The sequence below is a fragment of the Acanthopagrus latus genome, chromosome 8 (genome assembly GCF_904848185.1).
Source record: "Acanthopagrus latus isolate v.2019 chromosome 8, fAcaLat1.1, whole genome shotgun sequence".
NCBI lineage: Eukaryota > Metazoa > Chordata > Actinopteri > Spariformes > Sparidae > Acanthopagrus > Acanthopagrus latus.
Window position 1 is genome coordinate 29,056,740 of NC_051046.1, and position 24,973 is coordinate 29,081,712.

At 42.2% G+C, this 24,973-nt stretch overlaps 1 protein-coding gene across 1 annotated transcript; it reads left to right on the forward strand.

The window, feature by feature from the left end:
* Positions 1-4,265: 4,265 nt before the first annotated feature.
* Positions 4,266-22,488, forward strand: has3 (hyaluronan synthase 3). The gene is made up of 5 exons (XM_037107548.1): positions 4,266-4,277; positions 14,045-14,138; positions 14,248-14,798; positions 19,488-19,589; positions 20,942-22,488. The coding sequence occupies exons 2-5, from the start codon at positions 14,045-14,047 to the stop codon at positions 21,869-21,871; spliced, it is 1,677 nt and encodes a 558-aa protein (XP_036963443.1). The 5' UTR covers positions 4,266-4,277; the 3' UTR covers positions 21,872-22,488.
* The last annotated feature ends 2,485 nt before the right edge of the window (positions 22,489-24,973 follow it).

The following is a 24,973-nucleotide window of genomic DNA, read 5'->3' on the forward strand; positions in this document are numbered from 1 at the left end:
TGAGTTGGAATACATGTTGTAATGAGATCTGACATGTACGACGGGGCAATGCTGTGCACAGTTTTGTATGTCATCAGCAGCACCTTATATTCTGATCTTATATGTACTGGGAGCCAGTGCAGAGATGCTAGGATTGGTGTAATATGATCAGATGTTCTTGTACATGTTAATATTCTAGCTGCAGCATTCTGATCCATCTGAAGACTTTTAGTGCTCTCACGGGGAAGACCTGAAAATAAGGCATTGCAGTGATCCAGCCTAGACAAAACAAAGGCATGAATCAGGATCTCTGCATCCGCAGTGGACAGGAAGGACCTCATTTTAGCTATATTGTGCAGAGGGTAGAAAGCAATCTTGGTATTTTTTATTGATCCGCTGATCAAAAGAGAGTGTAGAATCAAAAGTAATACCCAGATTCTGGACAGTTGAATTTATAACACAGTTGTCAAGAGTTACGGTCACCCTGTCAACATGGTGTCTCTGTTTAGCGGGGGCGATGACCAGCGGCTCAGTTTTATCTGAATTTAGGAGCAGGAAGTTTTCTGACATCCATTTCATCAGCGCATACAAGCAGGTCTCTAATCTTGTGATATGAGATTTATCATCAGCTTTTGTGGGCACATACAGCTGAGTGTCGTCCGCATACCAGTGAAAATGTATTTCATAACTCTGAATTATTTGGCTGAGAGGTGAAATATATAAAGAGAAGAGCAAAGGGCCCAGAACAGAGCCCTGGGGAACGCCATACTTGACATCTTTAAAAACTGATGAAGTACTATTGTAAGAAACACATTGTGTTCTTTCAGACAGGTATGATTTCAGCCAGGCTAGAGCCAGGCCAGAGATGCCAAACTGACTTTGGAGTCGGTCTGACAATACGCCATGATCTATAGTTTCAAATGCAGCACTGAGATCCTGTAACAGAAGCACTGAGGTAGAGTTAGAGTCTAAAGTAAGTAAAATGTCATTTACCACTTTAATAAGGGCGGTTTCGGTGGAGTGACAGGCTCTGAAAGCTGACTGAAAAGGTTCCAGGAGATAATTATTAAGTAAGTAGCCTGAAAGTTGTTGGGACACGACTCTTTCTAAGACTTCAGAGAAGAAGGGAAGGTTGGATACTGGTCAATAATTATTTAGAGATCCTGGGTTAAGGTGTGGTTTCTTAAGTAGAGGCTTAACCACAGCAGACTTAAAACTAGAAGGAATAACACCGGTCATAAGTGATGAGTTAACAATATCTAACATTGTAGGTCCCAGTGCCGGCCATAGGTCTTTAAACAGTTCTGCTGGAAAGGGATCCAAGACGCAGGTAGTTGGTTTTGAGGATGAGACAATTTTAGACAATATCTCAAGGGAGATACTTTCAAAAGTGTTTAGGGCTGAGACTAACTGAGAATCGGCAGAAGGCTATTTTTTAATAATAAACTTTGACAGGGAAACCAGAGATGATGAGTTCATTTTGATTCTGAGCTCATCAATTTTCTTGCAAGAGAAAAATCTAAGAAATCATTTGCATTAAAGGTGCACAGCTCACCGATGGTGTTTTTTGAGCAAGTTTAGCCAACGTGTTGAAGAGAAATCTAGAATTACTATTACTACACACATCAGACAAAAAACCTGACTAGAGGAAAACAATCATAAGGGCAATATTGATGGATTTCACATGTGAAGTGTAATTTATTTGTCAGTGCAAGTGCTACTCAGCCTGTAAAAATAGTTAAATAAAACATGTAAGATAAATCATTTAGGAACTTTTTCTTGATTACTGGACATAATGGGAAATTCAGGCAGTATTAGAGATTGACATTAGCTAAAAGTTTTAAAAACTCTGCCTTTGACTTATTTAATTTTGAACTTTTTTTCCCCAGTCTGTCTCTAGTGATTCCCCAAACCTTAATAGTGGGCAGCAGTAAATATGTTACGCAGAGAATTCCCCCAACCAACTTCACTGAACTGTATCATTTGTAATGAAAAATACTCAATGGCCATTAAATGAAAACATAAATAAATAAAAGGCTTTCACTCCCCACAGGCAAATTTGAATTTTTGCAATCCCGTTGATATTGAAAACCATGAATTTGTTTGTAAGGAGTGGTAAACTCTTAACTATTTTTGTTAAATGCGTAGTATGTTCTTCATTATGTTAGTATTATTTGCTTCTGCACTTTTGGAAGTCATAGCTACAGGCAACCGAATGAATTGTATTGTACTGTATTATATTGAATAAAATTATGGTTTCTGTGGGTTCAAACATTGTTTGAAACAATAATATAAATGCACCACTTTACAAAATATACAACAAAGGTCTAGTTGTTTTTCATTATTATTATGTCTTTATGTTTGTAAGTGCCTCTCAAGAACACATCTCTGTGAGAGTCTTCTTACCTCCCTGGGTAAGCTTCAGGGGAAGATTTTGGTGTTATTCTACCAAACAACTATAGGCTCCCAGGCCCTATAGTGCAAGAGTTGTGCTTGCATTTTTACATCTCTAAAAATTCTGGCAATCATTTGCTGATATCATAGATCTTTTTTCTTCTTTGGCACATCTTAACACTGACTTAAAGTGGAGACTGGACAATAGCTGGACCACTCTATGTAAACAAGGCCAAATGGGGTCCAGCAGGGTTTGACGAGAGTCAGACTCAAGGCTGACAAAAAGGAATGAGACATTCTTTCTTTTGTTCCATCCACTGAACTATAGACTAACACTGTATGAGCCATGACCGTCTCTGTCTCTCCCTGTGTGAACATACAGCCAGCAAACATTAGGCACAGCCTTGTTTGCAATCCAAGAATATTTCCTTCAACGTGGAGTCAAGGTATCACTGTGGAAATGCAGGCTCTGTCATCACGGTGGCAGATTCAAGTTTAAGTTATGGTGAGAAAACAATCACATTCACCCACTGTGGGACAAATATAGCACCAATGTAATTTTGTCAGCACTATACCTTAACTTCATGGATGCCATTTATTTGAAAAATATTACCTTGATTAGATAATAACTGAGTATTTTGTTCAGTTAACTCTGGTAGTCCATTTTACAGCCTGTAATTTGACTTCCTCTGAGAGAGAGGGTGCTGTGACTGTGACTGCTGAAGACTTCTATTAGAGTAATTACTATAACTCACCATGTGTCACAGTCAGGGAGCCAGAGAGCAGAATGTGTAAACGTGTAGAAAGAGTAGAGTGTGAAAAAGGCTCTAAATGTAGGTTAGTGGAGCCACTTGAGCTGACTCTTTCTTGTAAGAGTCTGCTTAAGGAAAAGTACATTCTATTACCTGACTTCAATGAAATGTGTCTGAGTTGTGTATTGAGGCGTACTGCAGTTCATTTCAGGCTGCAGGGAACCTGCAGCATGTCAGCAGCTAAGCTTTAGAGCAGGCAAGGAAAGGGAGAGAGGGCTGAATAAGCTCATAAAGGATGCTTTCAGTCAGGCGGAGAGCTGGAGAAGAGAGGGGGTTCCAGTCAAACAGTCCGCAGGCTTTTTGGAGGCTGCTGGCTGCATTGCAGAGAGATAGGGAGCTAGCTAGGGGTGTCCGTGGAGGGGAGGGGTGTTGAGCAGACAGAGAGTGGAGCTGTTGAGGAGAAGCTTAGCAGTGTCGTTCTGCCAGGCAGCCAGGCAGGACAGTGTGACAGAGCAGTGGAGGGGGAGAACGGAGGCTTTGGTGCAGAGACAAGGTGATACTGCAGCACAGGACAGAGGTAGAGGGATGATGAAACCTTGGGATGCTTCATCGCAGGACAAAAAGAAGCAACCAGACTCGAGGACAACACCAAAATTCAACTTTAGCCCTCAATTTTCACCTTGACTATCACTTTCACCCCGTGCTCATGGTGGAATTCTGGAGTCCGATGGAGAGCACCAGAGGCAGAGACCAGGCTAGCTCCTGCTCCCAACCAGCAATCTGCAGACGTAAGACTGCACCAGCATCAGCTGCTGGCTGAGCACCTCTGATCATATCTCAGCTGGGGGGCTTCATGCCCTGGGCAGCCCTGGGAAATAGAGGGAGGAGGTGGAGGAGGAGGAGCAGACAGCGGGAAGGCTGGCTCAGTGAGGTGGTTGAGGGTGTTGGTTTAAACTGACTGCTGTATTTTTGGATGTGGGATCTCCTGAATTAAGAGAGCAAGCTGGAATAAAGATGTAGTGTGAGCTGGTGGAAGGAGGGGGACAGAACAAGGAGAGTGCTGTGCTGAGGAGAGGAGAGGGCTGGACGTCCCGGCTTGACGGACGGAGATCTGGGGTGAGACGTAGACGGAGGGTCCACTGGATCAGTAAGGTAAGGGTTTTAATATGTTCAACACAATGAAACTGTGTTCTGATGGTGTTACTCGGACAAAAAAAGAGAAATCCTTCTATAAACAATATTTAAACTTGGGTCTAGGATTAAGATCTGATATAATAACTGAGGATAAAGTTTCTATTTCAGTGCTTCAGGTTTGTCAGGCACATGTAAATATAAAATGTGAAAAATATTCACAAGTGAGAACAAACATGTTCAGCAGGGATAGAAGCTGAATGGAGAGTTTAAGTGAATAAGCAACATTAAAGCACAGTAAGAACATGCAGGACAAAGAGGTGAGTGTGTTCAGGCTTGTGTGGTGAATGTGCTGCAATATGAGGTAGAGAAAAAAATGTTTTGCCTGTGTGTGTGTGTGTGTGTGTGTGTGTGTGTGTGTGTGTGTGTGTGTGTGTGTGCGTGTGTTTGTGTGAACTAATACCTTGAACAGGACAGAAGAAGTTTACAACTGCTGCCCATTTCTGCTCTAATTTCTGCGTAATTGTGTGTGAATCTGTGTCTGCCTGTGTGTGTACATTAGGACTGTGTTTGTGTGATCGTGGCTTGTACTACATGTGCTGCTTTCCCTCTCTGTGGACGCAGTTACAGTTAGGAAACAGTTGATAGGAGCGCCTGTGTGCGACCGTTGGAAGGCTTCTGGCGTCTCCAAAGAAAACGTTAGCCTGTTTGATTTTCCATGGCATCACTGCCATTCTGGACCTACCCGCTGTGGTGGCCTTTTATACAAAGTCTGCTTGACAGGCTACTTGTACACAGTGAGACCTCAGATGAAGAAGATTTGCTATCCACAACTCACTGTGATCAAGTCAAAATTGCGTATAGAAGTTATAACATTAAGTTGATGAAAATAAGCTCCCAGACATAAGATTAAGGCAAGAATATGTTACTTCTGAAGGAAGAAATAAATATTTGCTGCTTATGATGAAAAGCTTAATTCATAAGCAATGAATAGCACACTTACTCATTTAAACACAGTCAGAGGTTTTGCTGCTACAGCCTTACATTGTCTGGTAGGACTAGTTCTTATGGTGGCTAAAGTTTGTAAACTCTAGATAGCTGTGTGACTTTATACAGTCAAGTCTAACTTTATGACCTTGTTCTACCTGTGCTGCTATTACACTATGTTTTAGTGCATTTAAAAATGAGTACATGCCATACCCACCATGTTTATGGTTACTTACTTGCTCTCATTCTCAGTCAGGTGACCTGATGATGTTGCCTTTGAAGTTTCAGTCAGAACATACCCGGTCGCCAGAATAAATGCTGGAAATTTACATCCCTGCAAACCACAGACATATTAAAACTTTTAATTTCTTTTGGTTCGATTTTCAATTCTATGTTGTGACAACTCTGTGCTTGTGGTGTGGTTAGGTTTGGACACAAAAACCACTTAAGGTAAGGGTGAGGAACAGAGCATGTTTTGGCTTAAAATATAGAACAGCAGAGGGTGCAATCATACTGCTAACCTGAGTTCTCATAAGACCCTCTACTCTGCTCACCTCAGATTGGTTAGCCAACCAATGCTGTCTTGGTTGCATTCTTCATGCCTCACTCATACTGTTTAGGTCTCGCAGTAGCACTGGTAATGACTGTTTTCTGTGGGTGTGAGCTGCAGTAACACTGCGACCTCTTCATGCTGGCCTCTGTGGCCTCTCTCCTGGTCTTCGGCTGCTCCTGTCTGGGTCACTCATCCTCTGGAGCTGCTCTTCCCTACAAAAGTGTCTCTGGACTCGTTAGGTGGAGCAAACAGGCCAGATGTCCACATGGCGGGCTGAAACCAGGCTGCCCTGCTGCTGCCTCGCCACCCAACCTGTCTGCTTCAACTGATGAGCCCAAGGACACTGCATCAGCTCCACTGCTGGCTGTTTGTTTTTCTCAACCGACCCAGAGAAAAGCGTATCGTCCAGAGAGGCACTGGACAGACTGTTAGGAAATAATAACATGTCAGTTACACTAGCAGAGGTATGGTCATCTGCTAGACAAAAGAAGGGAGGGGGAGATCAGAGGGACCTGTGACCAAGTGCATGTTCTTGGCTTGCCTTTTGTGCCACACACCCCTGAGTGCCCTGGAGGTCCCGCTGTACAACCAGAGGGATGAAAGTGTTGCCACTGGCCACTGGCTGCTGGGCTGTTTTACACTTTTACATAGATCATTGCCAGTAAAATAAGCAAAAAAAATGTAAAAATAAAAAATTGGATATGAGTTATAAATGCTGTACACATCAGATTTTTTTTTACTAAAGGGCACTGTTCAAGTCTTCTTGTTCTATGTTATTGGTTTCATCACATCCCTAGTAAACAGGTGAAAATATACTAACAGATTAGCCTTACCAAGGTCATTATGTGTCAAATGTATGACATTTTAGCTTGTTGTTTATAGCTAAGGAATGAAGAAGGTGATACATACTGAAAGATAATTCAGGGTACTATTATCATGTAATTGCCTTTGTGACCACAGGGGTCACTGTTCAGCAAAAGCAACATAAGCCCCATCCAAACTGCCCTTTCAGTGCAGGAATCAGGTGCCGATGCTCTGCCCTGCTGTCTATGTAAAGGTTTCAGCGGGGACAGTTTGACTGCAGCAGAGACTAAATGGTGTCTGTCTGAATGGAAAGCTGACGCAGACCAGGGGTGTGTTGGTCTGATGGTGTCCACAGTCTGACAGTTTAACAGATCCTTCACTCATCAAATAAAAGAGAAATGGCCCACACTTCAACCCACAAAGCAACGATACAGGAACAAACAAACATAACGTAGTAACTGGCAGTGTCTTTGGCAACTTATATGAGGGAAAAAATACTGCAGTTATAAGCAGAAAAGCCTCTGTCAACCTGTCTGTCCTACCGACTCTTCGTCACATTTCTGCCCAAAACCAGCATCTGTCCCCGGCAGCAGAGCCAGTTGAATGTTGTGATTATGAAAAAAACTTAAACTCACACATCTTTGTCGCCTTCCATTATTGTGTTGTTATAGTTACTGTCTCTGGCAACTTGAATTGAAAAAGATCAGTGAGCCCTACTGACCGAGACTTAAGTGAACTTTCCCCCAGAAAACAGCCTGCCAAAAACTTAACTTTGTGAAGTTCCAGGATGTTTTGTGGGTCAGGATCTCAATCACCCCGCGACCCTGCAGAGGATTAAGCGGCGTACATATAATGTGTACAGATGATGGATGGATGGATGGATGGATCTCAATCACAACACATTATAACAGCATCCATAAGATTATAAACAGTCGGCTGATAGATGTTCTCATATCTCACTGTCATGATGTGTAATGTCACGGCTGTTTCGGTTTCACGGCGTGTAGAATCTTTTATCAGGTGCTGCTTGGTTCAGTGTGAACAAACAAAGGTGGTGTAAAGGCAAGTCCTCTGTCTGAATAGGGCTATTCTGACAAGGCCAGAACCTTATCAACTGCCCCTAACCATGGCTTTATTCGTTAAACCCAATATATAAGGTTAGGACGAAATATGCAAAATGCTGGTGATAATTCTGGTCCTGTACTCTTATCCAGTAGTAAGCCGAGGGTGGTGCTATAGATGATGAAAAGAAGTGTGAAAAATGGAAAGGAATTGTCCTCTGAGTATGAATATGAGATCTAGCTTCACGGCTAGTGACTGTTGACATTTTTGGTCTGGATAAAATAGACTGAGAGATAATTGCATAGCCATAAATAGAACGTATGATGCATATTAAGATTAATGACAGGTTTGAAGGTAGCCAACTCTTAATCACATGTTAAAAGAGTGTTTAGCTAAGTTTATTTTGAACGGTATTCCTGTAATAGACACTCCTTACACATGTCTCTGTAAATATCAATATCAACATATCAATATGTATGATTTGTGCAAAAGAGGATTTTGTTGGAATTCATCACATATTCAGGTTTTTACTTCCAGTCCTAATAAACATGCAGAGCCTGCTGTGACCTCGTCTGTTCACCTGGATGCACATATGATAGTTCCCTTCTTTGGTGTCACCAACTCCATTTTCATGCCTGTTCCTTTTCTTCTCAGTCCCTTCGACATGTCTCCAGTGCTGCCTTCAAACTGAGTACACTTCTATAGAGAGTGTATAAACTTTTCAAAAATTACACCTGTATACAGACATGTGCACAGAATACTACTAAGTAGTAATAAGTTAACATGTTTGGATCAAAACTTTCCTGCCATTCATTACCTAGACTGCAACCAGTTATTGGAGAACAGTACATTTCCTTAAAAAAAATGTGAAGTGGAACCCAAACATTCAAGATTCTAATCATGTCTTTTGTGCAAATGTTTACAAATTAGTGTATGTTTTCAATATAAGTAGGTTAAATGAACTACAACAAAAAGCAGTAAAGTTATTTGATTGTAATTAAAGGCACTGCTTGTAGTGACAGGCCCACAGAGACTTCCCATTAACTCTGCAGTTCCACTTAACTCTGCAGGGCTTCTGTTGTCTTTCATTGCAGAATTATGGTTTTAAAGTCTGCAGCTGAGAGAGAGAGGCCGTTTTCTCATGAGAACTCCACCACGCTCATAGATGAGACGTGACAGTGGAGCGACTTGAACCTTAGTGAGTTATAAATCCATTAACAGAACTTTCTTGTGGGGGCTAACAAGTCGCCTTCCACTTATTCAATGAGCTTAAATATGAGTCATCTTTCAGAAAAGCACCCATTTGTGCTTGTTAAGCTAACTGCTTGTTAATGATGATCGGACAGCATCTGTGTCGCTGTTTATCTTGCCACAAATCTTCAACTTCTGCCAGATATTGAGTTTACTGTGACTTTGCTGTTGTAAACATTGCTGTTCCTGCCAACATTCACAGTAGCAGTCACAGTTAGTTCTTGGTCAGTTAGTTCTTGGTTTTGTCACATGTTTACATGTTAAGTCTGTATTTCGAGTTTGCACTTGCCCTCCAATAAATAGCCAAATAATAAACCAGTGTTTGCATGTCTTCCTAACCTCAGTATTATGATTAGTAGTTAGTTTTCTATAAGCACTTTATTTATTAATTTTACATTAATTAATCTACTTATTGTGTTATGAAGGCCTGAAAAAAATACCACCCTTTTCTGACTTTGAGCCCCTGCCCCTCCATAATCATGTGCATGTCCCTGGTAAGGGGCCTCCGGTTTGATGCAGTAGAACACAATCAAATCCCAGGACTGCGACTGAGTTAGAGGACGGCTCTTTATTTTCAGCTCTGCAGGATTTATAACAGGGCACAGTACGTAGCTTCTCCTTGCTGTGGCTGCAGCTCATCCAAACCACAACTTACACGCACTCCACTTTGTGGTAACTCTGTCGCATGACACTGACATCACCCAAACACTTGGCACACTAACGTCACATACCCCTATGTCTCAGGTACACACACACACACACACACACACACACACACACAGCTCCACATATGAAACTAGCGATACACATCAGGCTCAGCTTGAAACATATAAGGAGGTGAATGAGGAGGTATTGCATACATGTTACCATCCAGTACTACTCCATGTCCTCTTTCTCTTGCTCCAACACTCTTTTTGCCACCATACTTCCCATACCCCTTCCTTCTTCCTTCTCTGAGCTGGGAAAAGTCCCTGTCACAAGGCCAAAATCATCATTCACTAGCATCTCCACACCTCCTCACCTGGATTCCCAGCCTATTCAGTTCATGAAACATTAGAGTAAGAGTAGGGGCATACTGTGCAGGATTTGTCAGTCACCAAGTCAACAAGGTTTTACTTATGTGAGGACTGTAGACTTTTATTTTACCACATTTCTGCCTATATATGAAGGACTGTATTCACAGTGAAGATTATAAAGTGACTTTGTACTTTTTCCTTTTACCTTCGATCTGTCTCACAGTCAGGATAGCCAGTAACCAGTAACCCCCCCAACAACCTTTACTAATCCCAGCCTGCCAACAACCCCCCCTGGTGACTGTGGCCCTCCAATCAAGCAGTCCATGTTAGTGCACCTTGTTATCTAGCGTGTGGCCCCGGGGCGTTCAGACCCCACTTACTTGGCCTGCATCTATAATCCAACATGAATCAGATATTGAGTTGAAGCTGTGGCCCTCAGTAGCAAAAATAACTGTCCCAAAAGGACTTACACAAACGACTCTATACAGAATAGAATTATTTTAGAATAGAATAGAATTACTTTGATTATCCCAGACTGGGAAATTATTTAAATTATTTAAATATGACTTTGTGGTATCAGTATTTCAAAAAAGAATTAGTCCCTACCACTGACAGTAAATTGTCTTGATTATTTGGGTAAAATGGACATTTTCTTTTGAGGAGAGGTTTTACATTTTTTAAATACACTTTTTTCAGGTTTTGAGCAACACAAATAAAATTCCATTCACCTCTAATGTACTGAGACCGAAGCAGAGATCTCAAAGTCAGATATCTTAAAACCTGGGCATGTAAAACTGGATCAATTCATTCAATTACAATTCTGTGGTCAGCCTATCCCTTGAGTCCACACATTTCATGGTAATAAGGTGGTAATTATAGCCTGCCTAATATCAAATTTGAAATTTCTTTGAAATTACACCCAAAATACATTAATGATTACCTAAACATATTCTGAAAATCACCCCAATATGATTTAATTATAATATTCTGCTATTTTCAATAAGTTGTTGGTACATACATTGGCAGTTTCTTTCAAATGTTTCCTGGAAACTTCCAGCTGGTTTCTGTCTGACTTCCTCTCAGAGGGCCACTAAATTGAAGTGAGCTGTTGCAGCAGAATATTATTATTAAATCATAAAAGGACATGTTCAATCAATTTCAGTTTCTTTACAAACCTCTTGAAAAATATGATACACTGTATCTTATTCCATGTGATTTGTTTTTCATCATCATTTTACTGGAGCTCTTATCCAGAATATCCAGAATCCAGTATTATCCAGAATAAGTGCAACAGCAGAATGAACTGCAAGCATTGTAAGAAGTATAATCAGACAAGACAATCAGAACTGGGATAAGAAATACAAAATAGAAAAGGAGAGATTAGAGATTTTGGAGGTATTAGACAGTCAGTGAAAAGTTCTCTCTTAGAGTGTTTTGTATGTGTTCCAAAACCTCTATTTACAAATTTCCCCTTTCTGTCAGCAGTCTCCCAGAGCCTGCTTCCGTGTAGAGTGTAGATCTGTGTAGAAAGAGGGATTCAGTGCTGGGATGTAAATCTGTACATCCACTCAGAGAGGAAGACAAATCTGTCTGTACCAGTGAGAGACTGTACCACAGAGCCAAATATGTAATTTAATGTAATAACATAGATATCACTCTGTGTCTGCTGTGTGGGCCTAGCCAGGTGGGGTGAGTGGGGGCAGGAGGTAATTTCATGAATGAAAGGACAGAATTGTTCCTCCATTTTGACTGGTCCTGAGCACTGGCCAAACCCGCTGGCCTTTAATTACAGTTATTAACCTAGAGAGAGGGAAGGGAGTGCCAGAGGGGCTGAGAGAGGGGAACAGCAAGGTAGAGGAAGATGAGAGAGAGCAGAACAGACAGCAGATGGTGTTCAGTTGTAGGTTTTCTCATGTAAAGTTACTGAGTACTCCTTAAATCTGAGCCAGGTATCATTCTGTGCAGTGCAGTAAGGTACATGTTAGGGGTGGAACAGTTCACAAAATCCACGGGTGGCTTCACATCACAGTTTTGTGGTCACGTTTTTCGGTTTGGTTCGGTATCAGCTGATCATTAGGAAAATCAATTATGTCTCGTATAGTCAAGTTAAAAGAATATAAGTGTACAAATCTTAATGGAAAAGTTTTTTCCCACTGGACATTAAAGTGCATATATATATATCTATATATATATATATATATATATATATATATATATATATATATATATATATATATATTTAAAATTAATTGTATTAATTAATAATAATAATTTGATTAATAATCAATAATCACAGTTCACGCTGTTACTGAATCAGCATGAACATGACTCACGTTTTCGAACATGAGTGACTTTTACTGTGCAGTAAAATCACTTAAGATGATGCTACACGGATGTTAGCAACACAGCGCTAATTTTAGCAGTACGGTTACTGAACATGAATCATCTCCTCTGCCCTGGGTGAGTGACATAGTGCCACTGTCAGCACAGTACGTGAACGAGAATCACGTCCTCAGCGTCAGTTCTCTGTGTGCCGTAGGTTCGTGAATCATTCACTGAAAAGATTTGTTTGTTCGAATGACGCGTTCGTGACCAACACAACACTACATTGCTGCCCTTACCTCGGAGCAAATGTGCCGCCTTTTCTATCAAAAAAGGGCTTATGATTCATTAATGAACACAGGACACCAGCCTGAAATCAGGGATGAATAATCAAATGATTTACCTTTAGTCTCAAAGCCTGAAATTATTCGAATTGCCAATATTATGAAAATATCAATAATTAGATGGAAGAGGGAAGCTGTGAATCTGAGCACTGACCATATCAACCAGCTGTTATTATAATACTGGATTGTGCAAAATAATCACAGATACTGCTCGGTTAAAATCAACAGTGTTTATTTTAGATTTCTCGAGAACATAAACCACCTACTTCTATAAACAACAGTTGCTTTCAACAACTAGTCACATAAAAAAAAAAAACATAAGTAAGCCAAACTTTTAAATGGGTGGAGGTGGAGATTGTGTGTGTGTGTGTGTGTGTGTGTGTGTGTGTGTGTGTGTGTGTGTCCGCTGGATGAGCTGAAATACAATGTATTGTGATGACACACACTGCGGCAAGACTGAGTGGATTCGCCTGAGTGAGCTCGTATTGAGCGTATTAACACAGTTAGCACACAGAACAGTAAACCATAAATCCGACTCGGTGGCCCTTTCACAACGACGTAAGCACAACAAAAAAAACTACGCTATATACTATCTGTCTCTGCCCAAACAAAAGCCTCTTGCTTAGGTCGCTCGTTGTGACTAGCATGTCCTGTCTGACTCAAAACTCCCACTTGTTTTGGGCCGAGCGCAGGGTCAGCTTTAGTGTCCTAAAAGCTGAGAAGGCAGGCAGCGATGACACTGCGAATCGATCTGATGAAGGACCGGACCTTGGGGTTTCCGTCTCCTTCTGAAGATAATCTCTTTCTTCTGCAGGCGGCGAGGAACGACTGGGTTGTGCAGTGTTCCTCTATGGATCCAAAATAATAATGATGAATATTCCAACAAAAACAGAAGTAAAACAACAACAGCCTCTGTCTCATCCAGCGAGGAGGGAACTGAAGCTTAGCTCAAACAAAGTGAAAAACGTTTCTCTAAGATTCACCCTTATGGCAGCGGTTGCATGAAACCGAGCTCCTCCTAACTTAGCTACCTGGAAACGCAACGTGAAGTCTCCTGACCTTCAAACTGGGAGTGACGTCTTTGTGATCCTGGCTGAGCTTCTTCTCTATCTCTCTCTCTCTCTCTCTCTCTCTCTCTCTCTCTCTCTCTCTGTGAAACTAGTTGTGAACTAGTGAGTAGTGACTGGGTGACTTTATCCTCTGATAGAACTAATGTGGTTCAAATAGTGCTCTTCGTAGAAGTTAAACAATTTTACTATTTTTTTTAATTCAATGTTTCATTTGTGAATTAAAATGAGCTAATGATATGTTTGGTCATGTTGTCATTTGTATTTTTTGACACATTTCAGTTCTTGAAAAAATAAATTCTTAGTGACCCCCCTGTGGAAACCTGGGTTCAAATGAAGCCAGCGCCATCACTCCCACTCCTGTGTTTCTCTCCACCTCCAGATGCCCTCTCGCTGCAGGAATGCGCTGAACATCGTGGTCACCACCCTGTTTGCTGTGGTGGTCCTCTTCACCATCCTGCTGGCCTATGTCACAGGTTCATTTTGTGAATTTCAATGATATACACATCAAATGAACCAAGTGTATGATAAGAGTGATAGGCAATGACGGTGCCTTTGTTTCCACTGTGCTTCACTATTATAAAGGCTACCAGTTCATCCACACCGAGCAGCACCACCTCTCTTTTGGTCTCTATGGCGCCTTCCTCTCCCTCCACCTCTTCCTCCAGAGCCTCTTTGCTTTCCTGGAGCATCGACGGATGAGAAGCCCCGCCCAGCCTCAGCACCTCCGTCGTTCAGTGGCCCTGTGTATTGCAGCCTACCAGGAGGACCCAGACTACCTGAGGAAGTGCCTGCGCAGCATCCGTCGAATCTCCTTCCCTGGCCTGCGGGTGGTGCTGGTGGTGGATGGGAATCGGCCCGAGGACCGCTACATGATGGATGTTTTTCAGGAGGTGATGGGCGGGGCTGACCAGGCTGGCAGTATGGTTTGGAAGGGAAACTTTCACAGCGATGGGTGTGGAGGAGGGGGTGTCGGAGGTGGTGGGAGGAGCACGGTTCACATGGAGGAGGCAGCACGAGTGGCTCGGCTAGTCAGGAGCTGCCGCTACTCCTGTATCATGCAGGAATGGGGAGGGAAAAGAGAGGTGATGTACACGGCCTTTAAAGCACTGGGGGACAGTGTTGATTATGTGCAGGTAAGTTCCACAGACACACAAATAAGGCTATGGATATACTTCTGCATCAAAGAGAACAGAAATGATCAAGACCATGTGAAGAACATTTTAAGATGTAGCTGTGTAATGTTTCCTGTGGCTCCGTAGGAGCTCAGTCAAGTCCGAGAAATTAACCCAGATGATGTCACCAGGATTATTTTTTCTTGTGCTTGAGATTTAATGAGATATATTTTTAACAGGGGGCCTCTCACGAACTAGAGGTGTGGAGTCTGAAAGACATGGGTGCGTCCCAGGCACAGAGGACCTAATAAAAAAGATGATACTGCTTGCACTATGGGGAATTCAAAAGCGTCCCCACATGTCAACATGTCTTGATTTTCCAGCTTCAGTTTTCCAAATTGTCTCAAATAATCTGTCTCACTTGAGTCCTTTTACTTGATCAAAATGCAATACAAAAATGCTGGAGTATCATTTTAATGTCATGCTCACTGCTCTGAGTATGGCTGCTTCAAGGTCAATGCAAACATGAGCATGCTAACAAGCAATGACAAATTTGCCATGCAGCTGTATGGTATACTGTAATGTTCACTATGCATAGCATTTTATTTTATCATGTTAGCATACTACTGACTGCTGTTAAGCACTAAACACAAAGCACAGCTGTTGACAGAATGTGATTTGTTGGCAAGTATTAGGTGATAGGGCCCTGAAACACCTGGCTACTGGTAAGCCATCAGTTGTTGATGAGTGCCTGTGGCTCTAGCGTTTGCAGTGTGTCCTGCACTGTTGGCACAAATCAGCCCTTCTTGGCAGCTTTTCGGATGATTGAGCCTATTGATCCGATCGGGTCCAAAGCCCATCAGTGAGCGAAATCACTCTGATTGGCTGTTCAGCTAAGCAAAGCGCATGAAGTTCACAAGGCAAGAAACAGAAAAAGAAAGGGAAAGCCTTTTGAACCTGTCGCTGTGTCTTTGATTTTATCCATTTAGTGCAGTATCCCCCTACTCAGCTACATCACCAGTGCCTTTCTCAACTTTTTAAAATCTCATCTCTCATCTCGGCTCCACACAGAGTGCAACACCATTGTTGTCAATACAAATACCAGGTCTCTAACAATTTGTCGGATGTAATGTGGGTGCTAACTACACACAGAACACATGACATCATGACATCATGTTATATGTTGAAAACTTGTATGTTGACATAAACATGTATGCAAGGCTGGGATCCTTCCCTCTGGCTTAAGTTACATAGAGCAGACTCTGTTCACCCTATGACATGACATTGTACCATCAAAATTTTTATGAGGCAGTTATTTTAAGTATCTTTAGTAAAAGTAAGAACGTAACTGAAAGCGAAACTCTTGCAAAAATGCAACTTTTTTTGCGAATGTGTCAAACCCTGCCCGGAGGAAGCCCAGGGCCCTGGGAGCCAGGCCCGGACAGAGGGCCCGAGAGTGAGTGCCTGGTTGCCAGGTCTGCCATGGGGCCCGGCCGGGCACAGAGCATCGTGGCACTTCATCCTCCCCCCTCCCGGTGGAGGAGAGGTTCGCCTCCCTACGCCTAAGGGTTGGGGGGAAAACTCTGACTGTTGTCTGTGCATAAGCACCAAACAGCAGTTCAGAGTACGCAGCCTTCTAGGAGGTCCTGGCTGGGAGGTCTTACTGGGAGACTTCAACGTGCAAGTCGGCAATGATGGATATACCTGGAGAGGCGTGATTGGAAGGAATGGCCTCCCCGATCTGAACCCCCCGATCGGTGGACAGACCTGGTAAGCCCAAACGAGTAGTGCAGGTAAGCTGGGAACATCTGGGGGAGGCCGCTGTCAAGAAGCCTTCAACTCCCACCTCCAAAGGAGCTTCTCTAGCATCCCTGTGGAGGCTGGGGATATCGAACCTGAATGGACGATGTTCAAAGCCTCCGTTGTTGAAGCTGCAGCTGTGTCCTGTGGCCGTAGGTTCTTAGGTGCCTCAAGGGGGCTAATCCTCAGACACCGTGGTGGACACCGGTGCTCAGGGAAGCCGTCCGACTGAAGAAGGAGTCCTTTAGGGACATGTTGTCCCGGGGGACTCCTGAGGCAGTTTTGGGGAACCGAAGGGCCGGAAGCGCAGCGGCCGCAGCTGTGGCAGAGGCAAAGCAGCGGGTGTGGGAGGAGTTTGGCGAGGCCATGGAGAAGGAATTTTGAGCTGCGCCAAAGCACTTCTGGAAAACTGTCTGCCATCTCAGGAGGGGGAAACAGGGAACCATCCAAGCTGTGTACAGCAAGGATGGGACCTTGTTGACTTCAACTGAGGAGGTTATAGGGTGGTTGAAGGAGTACTTTGGTGACCTCCTGAATCCCACTCAGCCACCCTCTGTAATGGAAACAGAGATGGAGGATGGGCATCATCGCCAATTTCCCTGGGTGAAGCCACTGTGGTAGTCAAACAACTCCACAGTGGCAAAGCCCCAGGGATCAATGAGATACCACCAGAAATGCTTAAGGCTCTGGGTGTTGAGGGGCTGTCTTGGTTGACACGCCTCTTCAAAAATGCGTGGGGGTCTGGGTTGGTGCGGAAGGAGTGGCAAACAGGTGTGGTGGTCCCTCTCTTAAAGATAGGTGACCAGAGGATGTGTGCCAATTATAGAGGTATCACACTACTCCTTCCTGGGAAAGTCTACTCCAAGGTGCTAGAAAGGAGGGTTCAGCTGATCGTTAAACCTCGGATTGAAGAGGAACAATGAGGATTCCGTCCTGGTTGTGGAACAACGGACCAACTCTTTACTCTGGCAGAGGTCTTGGAGGGAGCCTGGGAGCACAATCTCCCAGTCCACATGTGTTTTGTGGATCTCAAGAAGGTGTACAACCGCGGCCCGACAGGGGTCCCAACTGGGATCTCGGCTGTAGATCTTCAGTGCTCACTGGATCAGTCTGAGCTGAGTGTGAAGTAGCAGGGATGAGGATCAGCACCTCTAAATCCGAGGCCATGGATCTCAGTAGGAAACCCATGGATTGCTTACTCCAGGTGGGGTATGAGTCCTTGCCCCAAGTGAAGGAATTGAAGTACCTCAGGGTTTTGTTCATGAGTGAGGGTATGATGGGGTGTAAGACTGACCAGAGAGTTGGAGCAGTGGGTGTGGTGTTGCATGCGCTTTGCCGCAAGGTTGTGATGAAAAGGGAGCTGAGCCAGAAGGCAAAGCTCTCGATCTATTGGTCAGTCTTCGTCCATACCCTCACCTATGGTCATGAGCTATGGGTAATGACTGAAAGAATGAGATCGCAGGTACAAGCGGCAAAAATGAGTTTTCTCCACATGATGGGTGGGGTCTCACTCAGAGATAGAGTGAGAAGCTCAGCCATCCAGGAGGGACTCGGAGTAGAGCCACTGCTCCTCTGCGTGGAAAGTTGAGGTGGCCAGTTGAGGTGGTTCGGGCATCTGATGATGCAAGGAGGAAACAAAAGGCTATCATACTAACCAGAAAACTATGAACTCAAAATCACTCTTCTAAAGACGTACAAATACAGAAAACAAAACTTAGCAATACTTAACTCTGAGTATGGCAAGACTGTGAACAGGGCTTCAGTACACGACAAGACGACAAAATACTTTGGCAACGCAGACAGGGGAAGACAAAGACGTTATACACATGGGGGAGGGGAACACAGGTGCAAACAATCAAGGATTAGGGATGACGTCAGACCAGGGACACAAGAGGAAGGGCAAGTGACCTGAAATGAGAGGAGAGATACTTTTCAAAATAAAACATGAATTTCACAAGACAGATAACCCAAGACAGGACATCCCTCACCGCGATGTGACACATTCAAATGTTTCTAATGTCTCCAATCACTCTTCTATTAAGGTGACCAACACTGAATGACAGAAGTAACCTTTTCTCAATATCCACTCCGCCAGGCCTGTGATCCATGTAGAAAGATCAACTTTCTGACCCAGTTACATTTTAATGAAGTTAGACCACTTTGGACAATGTGTGTGTACATAGTACTGTCTTAATAACTGCTCATCATCTTGCCATGTCACTGTTGTGTAAATTTTGTTTGGTTTAGTTAGTCTGACTTTGAGGAGGATTTGACTTTGACAGAGGATTTTGACAGCAGACCCCACACTAATAACACAATTAAACAACCTTTTGATCATAGAGGTTTGCTGAGGGTGTGTACCAGTGGCAAAAATAATCACATTTCATAAAGCCATCGGTGACAATCAATTTATATTCATCTGTACACTCCAACCAGATATCAGTTGAATTAGCTGTTTTGCTGAATTAATAGCTGCACCGCTTCTGTGCGGATGCATACTGATGTCAATCATCAAATCAGGTGTATTGCCAATTCTTTAACTTCTGTGTCTCACCTTGAATCTATTGAACAGTTTCGAACATCAATTGAAAATCTGTCTGATATAAAGAATTTACTCATCCAAACTGATGAACCTGTGTTTAATCAACTCACACTTCATAGCCAGCTGATGCATGACCTCTGCGCCCTTGCTGTGGTTCCAAGGTTATGTCTACATCTGACCCAGCTATGTGCAATTACCAGCTGCAATCTCTGTCTGCAGCCTCTCATTTCTCTCATAAATCTCAACATTAATACTACTCAGCGCTTTGCAGCACCTGCAACCTTAATTTGTCCAATGCCTGTATATTTTTGGGTCTTTGTTTAACACTGAGCATTACTGTACCTTGTCTGCTTCTTGTACCCCTTTAGGTGTGTGACTCAGACACAGTTCTAGACCCAGCATGTACAATAGAAATGCTGAAGATTCTTGAGGAAGATCCAATGGTGGGAGCAGTTGGTGGAGATGTGCAGGTATATACCAGAGAAATGACGAGTAAATGATGACCCAAAACACAAATGTTTGGCTTGAAAGTCAACTTACTAACTTTGGAGGTGAATAAAAGCTTACTACAACATATTGGAAATAGGGTTAGGCACTGAACTCTGTACTTTTAAGGATAATGACCAATTTACCAAGCACCGCTTCTTGTTATCCATGCCAAATTCAGGTACCCAAGAGCCACTTGTTTTAGAGAGAAAGAGGAGAGGCAGACATCAACCCTGTTGGAGATGTGTGAAGTGTACATTTTTCACAGTCTTGATTGATGCTACCTTAGCAGTTTTGCCAGCATTAGCCAAAAGTCAGCTCCTGGCTGCATTCGAAATTCCATACCAACAGGCTGTTTAGCATGCTAAAATAATATGAGAGATTAGATTAAATTGTAAATTCCCAGTAACCAGTATCAGAATTGGTTCAAAATTGTACAATCTCCAACTCTAGTTAGTACTTGCAATTCTGGTTTGGAACATTCTGAAAACCTGCCAGATCACACCCATGCAACTAGACCAGATTTTGTATCATCTTTATTGCAATGATTTTATATACTTTATAGATTCTACTGTTTTAATTGCCAGCTTTTCAGGCTTTTTGTCGCTGGATCAATCAATCAATCAATCAATCAATCAATCAATCAATTACCAATTCACAGCAAAAGTCATCTCATGGGGAAGATGCACTGTGGGAGCACAGTGATAGTGAGTTAATTGCTGTAGTTGCATTTCGAGTAATGATGAAATGGCAAAAACAAAGGGTATGTGTGTTGCAATGCAAGTTTGTAGAAGAGAAAGAACGGTGTGGCTATGAATGTGAGCAGAGAAAAGGAAAAGCACTGAAGCTGCCAATTAGCCAATAGCTACTGATTGCATTGATTACTTGCATTACTTTATCAAACCTTAAACCTTAATGTACTTTAAACCAAATGTTTAGTACATTAACCTCTTAAAGTGAGACTCTCACCAAAATGCAACCTAGGGTCGTTTTGTGAATGTACCCGAGTCAATTGTTAAAGCATAATTACGATGAGAGCGCCACTTTTAAGTTTGACCATATTTTCGCTTTCAGGTCAAAATCATTCACCTTCTTAGGGTTTTAAAAATAGTGATTTTGATGTTAACATAGTATTTGCCCCTAGCATTCCATTGAAAATGATTTTGACCCGAAAAGGAAAATACGGTCAATCTTAAAAGTGACGCTTTAGGCATAATTATGCTTTTGAATGAACGTTTGACTCGGCACTTTCACAAAAAGACCCTAGGTTGCATTATGCGATAGTTTCAATTCTGGGTTTTTTGTGCTAATTTCTCTTCATATTCCTGTCTTCCAGATCCTTAACAAGTATGACTCGTGGATCTCCTTCCTCAGTAGTGTGCGCTACTGGATGGCCTTCAACATTGAGCGGGCATGCCAGTCCTACTTTGGATGTGTCCAGTGTATCAGCGGCCCTCTGGGGATGTACAGGAGCTCTTTGCTACAACGTTTCCTCGAACCCTGGTACCACCAGACCTTTCTAGGCTCCAAGTGCAGCTTTGGTGATGACCGCCACCTCACCAATCGGGTGCTCAGCTTCGGCTACAAGACTAAATTTACAGCGCGATCACAGTGCCAGACTGAAACGCCAACCCAGTATCTACGTTGGCTCAACCAGCAGACTCGATGGAGCAAGTCCTACTTCCGTGAGTGGCTCTACAATGCCCTGTGGTTCCACAAGCACAGTCTCTGGATGACCTATGAGTCAGTGGTCACTGGCTTCTTTCCCTTCTTCTTGGTTGCCACAGTCATCCATCTCTTCTATCGTGGAAGGTTGTGGAACATCTTGCTCTTCTTATTGACAGTCCAGCTGGTTGGGATGGTGAAGGCCACCTATGCCTGTTTCCTGCGTGGCAGCCTGGTCATGATCTTCATGTCACTCTACTCTCTGCTCTATATGTCCAGCTTGCTCCCTGCCAAAATGTTTGCCTTGCTCACCATCAATAAGGCTGGATGGGGCACCTCAGGCCGCAGGAAGATCGTGGTCAACTTCATTGGTGCTGTGCCTGTCACAGTGTGGGCTTTGGTGCTGCTTGGAGGTGTGGCATATACAATCTACTGTGAAACACAGGAGCCATTCAGTGAGACAGAGAAAGCCTTGTTGATAACAGGGACGATACTCTATGCCTGCTACTGGCTCATTCTACTGGTGCTGTACCTGGCAATTGTAGCCAAGCGGTGTAACAAGAGGGAAGAGCAGTATCACCTGCCTTATGCAGAGGCATAAACCTGCAACCAGAGAGAGACTGGTGGGACATTTGTGCCAAGTTTCACTGCAGTATAATTCTAGCAAGGTCTGTGTTGACTGCTCAAATGATGAGCTGTAAACCAGGAACACATTCAAATTGTCATCACTGGTGCTAAAAATCTGGGAATTTGAAATCTGAGCAAAAGGAATTGAATCCAGTTGGAGGAGATTCTGAGATGATTGGATCCATGCAGCTCTGCCATTTCTATCATGCTCAGTGGTGCTTCATATTTAAAAAAAACCCAAACCAAATGGAACTGTTCCAGTTTTTAGATTGTTCATAGTCTGTACTTGTAATAGTGACATGCTCAGAAGAACATTTGGTAGTTTATCAAAACAGGTTTGCTGTAAAATTGTGACAAAAGGGTACAGGAGGGTGATTTTTGCTTTAAATGGAAAGCAAAGGAACAACGTAAGACTACAAGACATAAGGGTTACAATTACTGGTTGGTAAGGTTTTCACGTCTTTTATTTTAATAAAGACGAAATGGGCTAAAATATGATGGAGCTGGGCTTCTGTATTACAGAATAAATGGAAAAAAAAAACAACAATTCTCTCAAACTAGTAAAAGTACCTCTATTTTAGATTTCCATTTAGACATTACAGTGTGTTCTTAAGGTGTTTAGACAGAACACAATGTATTTTTGTGTACATGTATTTGAGTGCTAAATGGCCACTCATCCTGGCGCTTCATGAATCTACTTTATACAAATACAAAAATGAGAAAAATAAGGGAGAGACTGATTACTTTTACTTTTATTCTAAGATAAGTCAGAAGTGATGCAAACGGAGTCACTTCACACACACATTGTTTGTCCATGAGTTCGTGGAACGCTATAGTAAACATCTGTCTCTGCTTGTGAAAACTTCACATGAACTGCACAAACAGTCACGCAAAATGAATGTGAAAATGTGGCTTGTGTTCTGTCTCAACACAGCTTAAGGCATAGTTTCTGATGTAAAGTCAATAAAAATACAATGCTCACATGGAAAATGGACACTGAAAGAGTTTTTGTTTGCTGTAATCAATTGTCCTATCTGTATTGGCTGTGAAGTGATATCTTTAATACACCTAATTTACAAGCAATGTGTACAAAAATTCCATATTCTTTATTGAAATACATTCTAAAGCTCAGACAGATAACAATAATAATATTACTGTTAACCATAGAGAGAAAAAAAGAATGTATAATATTTGCTGATCCAATAAGAAGAATAAGAATTTGACAGTAATTTATAAATCATATAATGTTTCTCAGCAACTTTATTGAGCAATCTTTCATAAATTAAGTATAAATGCTCAGTTAGCGTAAACAGTGTGTTCAAACTACTGCTTATTGTTGGCAGGTGTGACTTTAGCACTTTAGACACAGAAGCAGACAGGCTGGCACAGACATGCTGCCACAAACTGACACTTTCTACAAGGAGGCATGAATGATTTAAGCATGCAACAACTCTCAAAATTATGAGATTTTGAGGTGGGTCTGAAAATAGTGTCAGAGAGCCCAAAAACTTCATGATTCATGTCATTTAAGTATATGTTCCCTAAATGTAAACCCAGGACAAGTGTGTACACAATGCTAAAAGAATTTGGTCACATGTGGCCCACAACACTTCTGAATGTGGTCTGACTGATCGAATCTCAAATATGTCCACTTGTGGCATGTGGCAACTTTACTCAGAACTGTCCACTGTCTGGATCCCTCAGGACACATGTTGAAACAGAATCTAAACAGTCTATGAGCCTTCAGCAGATTTAGGGTATTTGCCAGTATTTTAAAAATCCCTTTTTGCAAATGTACTTACAGTAAGAGCAAAAGGATGCTACTGCTGATACTTTGGCTTTGATAAATGTGGCCCCATCAGGGAGGTATAACTATTTAGCCAGAATGGACAGGAGGAACAATTACAGAGACCTGAAACTCTTTTGGTGCACATACGGGCATTCAAGTCATTATCCCTCTAACATGTTCAAATGTTGTGAACATTATAACATATGTGTTATGACTAGAGACTGCTGCTGAAAGTTAACAATATCCAGGAAATGCAGAGAATGTGAGAAGTAGTCTAGTCACACTTGCAATTGGGTGTAATGACATGGATGTCTCCAGGACAGAGACTGAGACAGCTCTGAAATCAGCCCTCATGTACTCTCAACAGCCATGAATAACACACTGTATGTTTTGGAGCAGCTATGATTTATCAGATCTCTAAGATCTCTGAACATGAAATACAGCTATATCTTAGGTGCTTTTGAGCAGTACCTTATCAGTACGTCATGGTCCAATTCAGAGTTTACAGTCACCATTGGGTCATACCCTCAGTTAGTGCATCACAGGTTTCTATATGGTCACTTTGATATATTGTAAAGGTGCCAGCTTATGTTAATGTAACAGTAAAGTTTTACTGCTGGACACTATTCTCTGAACTTTTTGACATTTGACTTTTGTTCATTCATTGCATCAATAACAATGTGAAGACTGATGACCAAAGAGATTTCTTCTGAAGTGAGAGACTCAAGAGCTTTGCTTTCACTCTGTTTTTTTTATGTTTTTAACTTTCATATGAATTCAGTTCAGATACATTCAGTTCTGGTGTGTTTCACTCAATGTATCAAGTGTGAACACCGTCGGTAAGCCTACACTGAAAGCGATCTGTTTGTTTTTTACATTTCCTCTTTGTGCCATATTGGCTAGGTTCATGTTTTTATTTTATTTTTTTATGTTGAGCAGACTGTATGGGTTTAAACTTGAAAGTTCAGAGAGAACACATGGATTAGAAAGAAGTTGTGTTTATAGAATTGGCTGGCCTTTCTAAGGGATAACCAAAGATGCAAGGAGCCTTTTTTCTCGATCTTTTGCAGCTTCCATCTCTAGGCATCACAGGAAATTGGAATTTTCCTAATTCATTAAAAATGCTTCCTATTTTAGACACAATCGCTGCCATTCATACAACATGGAGAATGTCCCCATTGTTTTAAATTACTGCTCATGCCTTCTTTTTTAATAATGTGAATACATTTTTTTTCACTGTATTGTGTGTTCAAGTAAAAAGAGAAATACATTTTCAAGAATGAATTG